The sequence below is a fragment of the Mandrillus leucophaeus genome, unplaced genomic scaffold, assembly GCF_000951045.1.
Source record: "Mandrillus leucophaeus isolate KB7577 unplaced genomic scaffold, Mleu.le_1.0 Scaffold60, whole genome shotgun sequence".
In the NCBI taxonomy this organism is placed as follows: Eukaryota; Metazoa; Chordata; class Mammalia; order Primates; family Cercopithecidae; genus Mandrillus; species Mandrillus leucophaeus.
In genome coordinates, this window is record NW_012106475.1 from 3793535 (window position 1) to 3802165 (window position 8631).

General features: G+C 38.8%; 1 protein-coding gene across 3 annotated transcripts in view; it reads left to right on the forward strand.

Moving 5' to 3' along the window:
* FERMT2 (fermitin family member 2) overlaps nt 1-8631 on the forward strand; it is a 96036-nt gene that overhangs the window by 65675 nt on the left and 21730 nt on the right. For all 3 annotated transcript variants that reach the window (XM_011999717.1, XM_011999716.1, XM_011999718.1), the window contains 2 exons: nt 5852-6077; nt 6183-6285. In XM_011999717.1, coding sequence (XP_011855107.1) covers nt 5852-6077; nt 6183-6285 — 329 coding nt within the window. The remainder of the gene's footprint in view (nt 1-5851; nt 6078-6182; nt 6286-8631) is intronic.

Genomic DNA, 8631 nt, shown 5'->3' on the forward strand with positions numbered 1-8631 from the left:
ATTACGTATTTTTTTCCTAACAAAAGTGGGACTGTGTTATACACACATTGTGTTTTCTCACTCAATGATACATGCTGATGGACCTCTTTTTTTTTTTTTTTGAGATGGAGTCTTGCTCTGTTGCCCAGGCTGGAGTGCAGTGGTGCAATCATGGCTCACTGCAAGCTCCACCTCCTGGGTTCATGCCATTCTCCTGCCTCAGCCTCCCAAGTGGCTGGGACTACAGGTGCCCGCCACCACACCCGGCTAATTTTTGTGATTTTAGTAGAGATGGGGTTTCACCTTGTTAGCCAAGATAGTCTTGATCTCCTGACCTCGTGATCCGCCCGCCTCAGCCTCCCAAAGTGCTGGGATTACAGGCGTGAGCTACCACACCTGGCTGGACCTCATATTTTTTAATTACAAAATTTATACATTAATACAGTCTCTTTTATCATAAACTCAAGTAATATAAAAAATTTATTAAACTTAAGGTGAGTTCCTTTTAAACTTATTCCCTGGCTACTCCTTCTCAAGAGGGAGCCATTTCTTGATTACTACATATAACGAGATTGTAAGTTTGGAGTCCAACTCAACAATACCCTTTCTGTGTGTTTATACGCACATGCGGGTGTAAGATTTGCATATCTAGTCTTATTTTAATAACATAAATGAGATCCTAATATGTATTTAATGCTCTGCAATTTGATTTTTGGTGCTCAATGTTTTGGTGATTTGTGTCAAAGCAGAGAAGTCTCCGTAGTTCTTATAAATGACTTCAGAGTTTTACCTATATAAAAACTGTATTTATCTGTTTTTCTACCTAGGTGGTATCTAATTTTTCTGTCACATGTATCCCAGAGCTGGGCATTGTGGTGTGCACCTGTAGTCCTAGCTACTTGGGAGGCTGAGACAGGAGGATCTCCTGAGCCCAGGAGTTCAACCTGGGTGCTCACACCACTGCATTTCAGCCTGGGCAACAGAGCGAGACCCTATCTCTAAAAAAATACCTGTATGTGTAGATACATATATATCTATATACTATATCACACACATTCTCTCTCTCTCTCTCTCTCTCTCTCTCTCTCTCTCTCTCCCCCTCCAGAAAGTTTCTGTGGTTTGTACTTCCATCAGCAGTATATGAAAATGCCTCGTTTCCTGCATTCTGCTCAATATTGAAATGTTGTAAATCTGTATTTTTGCCACTTTGACAATAAGTAGTATCTCAGTTATTTTGCATTTCCCTGATAAATACTAGGATGGTTTAGTAATTTATATGTTTATTAGCCATTTCTATTCTATTTTCAAATGATAGATTTTTTGTTTAATTTGTATTTTTGTTTTTACTGATATTAAAATTTTAATGTGTTACTTCCCTTTATATACTGGCATTTTGTTTGTGGCCTTTTTTAAAAAAAAAAAACCATATTGTTTTACATTTTTATGTGGTCTTATATCTGTTAGCCATTTACTTTATGGTTCTAGGTTTACTCTTGCTTGGGAAAATTTTCTCAAAATATAAAAATAATTCCATAAAAATCCTTTTAATAAAATATGGTATAAGATAGGTATTTTGGTGAAAATTTTGTAAAATTTATTGCTTTAGTACTCTTTTTAAAAATATGTAATTTATAATCAGGTAAATTTTACTGTGTTAAAATATAGCAATATTTAGGAGTTTGATATATCGGGTTTTAAATATCTACAGTAGGTGGACTCAGACTGTAGTGCTTTTTGAACTCTTTATTTCTCCTCCTCATAGTTTTTAAGTTCTCTTTCCATGTTGTTTAGTAAGCTCATATTTTGTTGCTAAATCTGCTACTTTATCTGAGTCTTTACTAGTTTTCTGCCTCAGATGTATTTTAAACCAGGCATTCAGGAAAACAACTTAGTTGGGATTCTCTCTGAACCGCGACTGAGGAATTTAAAATACCCATACCCTCTGACCCAGCAGTGCTTCTAGAATTGGGAAATAACTACACAAATGTTTATTGAAGCATTGGTTTGCAATAATGACATTAGTAACAGAATTTTTTTTTTTTTTTTTTGAGACAAAGTCTCGCCCTGTAACCCAGGCTGGAGTGCAGTGGCGTGATCTCAGCTCACTGCAACCTCCGTCTCCTGGGTTCAAGCGATTCTCCTGCCTCAGCCTCCCAAGTAGCTGTGACTATAGGTATGCACCACCACACCCAGCTTATTTTTTATATTTTTAGTAGAGACAGAGTTTCACCTTGTTGGCCAGGCTAGTCTTGAACTCCTGACCTCAGGTGATCCGCCCGCCTCAACCTCCCAAAGTGCTGGGATTTACAGGCGTGAGCCACCTTAATAGTAACAGAATTGGGAATGGCTTACATACGTTATAGTGCATGGAGGCAGTGTGTAGCCCTACGGGCAGACTGGCTGGGTTGGTTGGTTGATTGGTTGGTTGGTTTGTTTGTTTTGAGACAGAGTTTCACTCTTGTCACCCAGGCTGGAGTGCAATGGTGCAATCTCTTACTGCAACCTCCGCCTACCGAGTTCAAGTGATTCTCCTGCCTCAGCCTGCCAAGTAGCTGGTATTACAGGCATGCCGCCACCGCGCCTGGCTAATTTTTTTTTTTTTTTTTTTAGTAGAGGCGGGGCTTCACCACGTTGGCCAGGCTGGTCTCGAACTCCTGACATCAGGCAATCCGCCCATCTCGGCCTCCCAAAGTGCTGGGATTACAGGCTTAAGCCACCGCGCCTGCCCAGACCGGCTGATTTATAGCTTGGCTGCACCCTACTTCCTCTTGACCTTGAACAAGTTATTTAACCGTGCTTTGCCTCAGTTTCCTTCTCTGAAGTGAGAATAATAGAGTTGTTGTGAACACTAAGTGAGTTATTATCACATAGTGCCTACAGAACAAATAAGAACAATGAAGTGATTAAGTATGAATTGAAGAAGATACAAACTGTAGGAAGTTGAAAGGGAGATTTGGGTGGGTGGCTGATTCTATTAAATGTGTGACTGTATTTGTTCCTTCTCGAATTGCTATAAGGAAATACCTGAGACTTGGTAACTTAGAAGAAAAGAGGTTTAATTGGCTCACAGTTCTGCAGGCTGTCCAGGAAGCATAGTGGCATCAGTTCCTGGGGAGGCCTCAGGAAACTTACAATTACAGTGGAAGGCAGAGGAGGAGCCAGCACTTCACGTGGCTGGAGCAGGAGGTAGGGGTGGGAGGGGGGAGGTGCCACGTACTTTTAAACAACCAGATCTCATGAGAAGTCACTCACTATACAGTACCAAGGGGGGATGGTGCAAAACCATTATGAGAACTCCACCCCTGTGAGCCAGTCACCTCCCACCAGGCCTCTCCTCCAGCATTGGGGATTACAATTAGACATGCGATTTGGGCAGGGAAACAGATCCAAACCATTATCAGTGATTTAGGGGGAGTATCTTTTCTATATTAGAAACTTTATAAAGCAAATTGTCCATTCTAACTTGACTCAGTTTTGGATAGGAATTATAAGCACACCAGGTGCACATTTTCAGTATTCTGACATTCTTTGTAACAGATTTATTTAACAGATCTTTGAAATAAACAAGACTTTGCCTAGAAGTTAATGTTTTTTCACACTTTATCTACATGCGCACACTCTGTAGCAGAAATACCCTTTGCCCAACTGAGTTGGAGTAATGTGTTGAACCCATTTATAAGTGTGGGGTGCCCAATTAATCCTTTCAAAAGGTGTCACACAATTTTAATTTTGAAAAATACCTGTCTAGTTTAAGGATCTAGCTTTTAAAGCCCCAGGACTAACGATCCCGGTGTTCTTTAAATGCTGATAAAGAGTTCACAGCTTTGCTTTGTGTTTTAGGATTAACAGTGTTCGGATTTTAGAGGGTTTTTTGTTGTTGTTTTTTGAGATAGAGTCTTTCTTTGTTGCCTAGGCTGGAATGCATTGGCTCAATCTTGGCTCACTGCAGCCCTCGCCTCCCGAATAGCATGCACCACCACTCCTGGCTAATTTTCCTATTTTCACCATGTTGGCCAGGCTGGTCTCGAACTCCTGACCTCAAGTGATTCACCCGCCTCGGCCTCCCAAGGTGCTGAGATTACAGGCGTGAGCCACCACACCCGGCCTGGATTTTACAAGTGTTTTTAGTACTAACATTGGAAAAACACATGTCAGGGACATCAAATCAAATATCCTGTGTCTAGCAAGAGATTACATATTTTCAGTAAACACTTTTTTTTTTTAACTTTGCCTTTGCTTCCTAGACTAGGTCATGACAGCTACAAAAATCTCTAGCATTAGCACCACTTTTTCACAGGTAGTGTTTCTATCATTGCATGGGGAGAAGAGTTATAAAATAGTAAGAAAGGGCCAGGCGAGGTGGCTCACCCCTGTAATCCCAGCACTTTGGGAAGCCGAGGCAGGCGGATCACAAGGTCAGGAGATCAAGACCATAGTGAAACCCCATCTCTACTAAAAATACAAAAAAGTAGCCGGGCGTGGTGGCAGGCGCCTGTAGTCCCAGCTACTCAGGAGGCTGAGGCAGGAGAATGGTGTGAACCCGGGAGGCGGAGCTTGCAGTGAGCCAAGATCACACCACTGCACTACAGCCTGGGCAACAGAGCGAGACTCCGTCTCAAAAAAAAAAAAAAAAAAAAATAGTAGTAAAGGAGATGGATTCCTAAGCTTAACCCTAAATTTAGGGAATGGAAAAGCCATTTTCTGTACATTGTTGAACAGTGTTATACCTATTACACATTTTCTTTTGAAAAATTGTGACTACAGGACAAATTATAATTTAACAGAGCTAGGACTTGGGGGAAGCTGCTTGTACTTAATGTCATTCTGAACATTTTTAAATGCTTTAAATTTATCTCCTTAATTTTTGTAGTTTAAGCACATACCATCAGTTGACTAATATAACAAATAGTTATTTATGTAGCCTCTACTATATGCCTAGCCCTAATACTAAGAAATCAGAAGATAAATAATCCCTTCCTTTTGGGATTTGACTATTAAATATATCTCTGTTAGACTCTTTCTAGGGCAAACTTTTATCTACTCTTTTGCATTAATACTTTATTTGTTGTATCCTAGAACTTAAAAAAAATACTTTATTCGTAAATCTGTTGAAACCTGTTTATTCACTGAGAAGACATTACCATAAAATTATTTTTAATCTATATGAATGAATTCAGTTCTATTGTGTTACCTTAAAATTATATGGATTTCAAATGGTGGTAAAAGTTGTAGACATGTTTGTCACTATGTGCTTGACTAGAGCACAACTTCATTCTTGTAAGTTGAACAAAAAAAAACCTGGTTTACTTAGGTTGTAGCTTCTAAGGTTCTCTTAAATCCACTTGAAATGTGTACTCTGAAATCCACTTGAAATGTGTATTTCAGTTTATGATTCACAATTAGGGAAAATCTGTTTTTTCTTTTTCTCATTTTCTTTTCATTCTTTTGTTTCTGCCCTCTGTTGTTGCCTTTCCTTTACCTTCTGAATTCCTTTCTTTCCTTTCCTGTAGGCACTGATGTTCTTTACATTGGCCCTCTGAAAGGTGAGCCTTGCCACAATTTAAAGACAAAAAATGTTGGTCTGTCTGCTTCAGCTATATCCTTATTTTCTAATTCTCTTGAACTGATTTTTTTCCCCCAAAATTTCTGCCAACTTAATTATATTCTTAAGGCTTTGTTAATACGTACTTTAATGTTATAAAAGGAGAATTAATTACACATATTCTCATAACAGGTAAAATAATATACTAAGCTTTCCTTTCAGAATAAAACTTTTGTTTCACAATGTGCTTTTTGTCATAGTATGTGTTATTATTGAAAACTAAGATTCTGTACTGCATACTTACTACCTGTTTTTCATGTTACTTATTAGGAAGTATATATTCAAGCCCAGGACTGTATAGTAAAACAATGACCCCCACTTACGATGCTCATGATGGAAGCCCTTTGTCACCAACTTCTGCTTGGTTTGGTGACAGTGCTTTGTCAGAAGGCAATCCTGGTATACTTGCTGTCAGTCAACCAATCACGTCACCAGAAATCTTGGCAAAAATGTTCAAACCTCAAGCTCTTCTTGATAAAGCAAAAATCAACCAAGGGTAAGTTTTAAGATATAGATAAAATTGAATTTCTTTATCCAACTAGAGGTAGAAATGTTGTCTTAATGCTATGTTGTTTTCTTCCACTATTCTTAATTTGTCCAGATGGCTTGATTCCTCAAGATCTCTCATGGAACAAGATGTGAAGGAAAATGAGGCCTTACTGCTCCGATTCAAGTATTACAGCTTTTTTGATTTGAATCCAAAGGTACCGAGGGTTTAAAGGGATCTTTTTTCCCCCATTTATTTGTTTTGTTCATATGGATGTTTGTTTTTGGAAGTTGGTGGAACAAGGAATTATTTGTATATAGGAAATCTTGAATAATTATTAAAAACCCAAACCTTTAGGCAAAGGTATTTGTATTTTAAGTACGTCTATTTTAGTAGGTTGGCAGCATAACTAAACCTTTTTTATTGTTGTTATTAAGATAATGAAACTTTTGGTTGATTTGGTTTTGTTTTTTTTTTTTGTTTTTGTTTTTTTTAATCTCTAAGCTCTTAATGTGGCATGATTTGTATTTTAAAGGTACTCGTTTGGTACTATAGAATTGACAAAGTTTAGGCCGAGTGCGGTGGCTCATGCCTGTAATCTTAGCACTTTGAGAGCCCACCCGTCTCTACTAAAAATACAAAAATTAGCCAGACATGGTGGCGCGCGCTGGTAATGCCAGCTACCCAGGAGGCTGAGGAAGGAGAATCGCTTGAACCTGGAAGGTGGAGCTTGCAGTGAGCCGAGATTGTGCCACTGCATCCCACCTAGGCAACAGGGCAAGACTGCATCTCAAACAAACAAACAAAAAAAGAATTGGCAAAGTTCATTTTTAAAATTTAAGACCTCTCTTCAACTCTATTTAAGTAAAAGAAAAGTTTCAGAAAGATTACCTTTTCAATTACTTTTAGATTACTAATTACGTGCCAAAAGATGTTGCTTCAAAAAAAAGGTTTTTTCTTGAGACAGGGTCTCATTCTGTCCCCCAGGCTGGATGCAGTGGCATGATCATGGCTCACTGCAACCTCAAAGTCCTGGACTCAAGCCATTCTCCCACGTCAGCCTCCAAAGTAGCTGGGACTGCAGGCTCACCCAGCCATACCTGGCTAACTTTATTTTCTGTAGAGACAGAGTCTCACTTTTTCATCCAAGCCGGTCTCAAAACTCCTGGGCTGAAGTCATCCTCCTGCCTCAGCCTCCCAAAGTGCTGGGACTACCGGCCTGAGCCACCATGCCCAGCCAAATTTTTCCTAGGTCTACATATTTTTCCTCTGTAACAGGCAAACACTGTTATTTGTCTTTACTATGATTGGTATTATCTCTGCTACCATAGTACTTCACTTTTCTGGTAAGATTTAACTTTGCTATAAATATCTGGAGCTTTTTTCCCCCGTGGAAAACACTTGGCACAGAGGTTTGAATCTTCTACTTCTCTTTCAGCCTGGGGGAAAAAACCTATCTTGGCTACCCTCTCATCCTTTTCATGTTTAGACTGTAGTCTAGATTTTAATGTTATGTTTATCATCTTTTATTATATGCTTAAGTAATTATACAACAGTAAAATCTCTATAATAAAATTATAGAAAATAATTTTAATTCATTTTCAGGCCACATCTTATCTACTTTTAGTAAAGCCAAAGCTACTTTGGGAATAGTTAACATTTGTGAGGGGAGTGGAGATGTATTTTGTCAACATTCTAAAACACATGTTGAGCATTCCTAATTTGAAAATGTAGAGTGTTCCACAGGCTAAAACTTGTGAGGGCTGACATGATGCTGAAAGGATATGCTCATTTTGGATTTCTATGTTAGGCACACTCAACTGGTATAATGGAATATTCCAACATCTATACAAATTCTAAATTCAAAACAGAAGGTCTCAAGCATTCTGGATAAGGAATACTCAAATCTATAGTATTCTTAAGGCATTACTGTTGACTTTTATTTATATAATTAAATGGATAATTGAATAACATATAAGTAAACATTTTCCACAAGTATATTTGCCCTGTATTTTGCATACTTAAAATAACTGCCGTTTCCACGGACTTGCCACTTTATCTGGGTATGCTTCTCCACAGTGAACAAAATGTTCCCCAAAATAATTTGCTTTCTGATTACATTTTAGTATGGCAAGTTGCAGTAACGACACTGAAAAATAATTGGTAGTTCTGCCTTACTTTAATGTCATCAAATTAGATTTCTTATGTTAAAGGCTATAATGTCTAGTGGTTATTTCCCTGAAAAATAACATACAGGATCTACTTTTAATACAGGAAAATCAATTATTCTCTGTCATATTTTAATGTCTTTTTTTTGTGTGTGTGAGACAGAGTCTTGCTCTGTCACCCAGGCTAGAGTGCAGTGGTGCGATCTCGGCTCACTGCCAGCTCCCCCTCCCAGGTTCACGCCATTCTCCTGCCTCAGTCTCCCGAGTAGCTGGGACTATAGGCACCCGCCACCACACCCAGCTAATTTTTTTTTTGTAGTTTTAGTAGAGACAGGGTTTCACCGTGTTAGCCAGGATGGTCTTGATCTCCTGATCTCGTGATCCCCCTGCCTCGG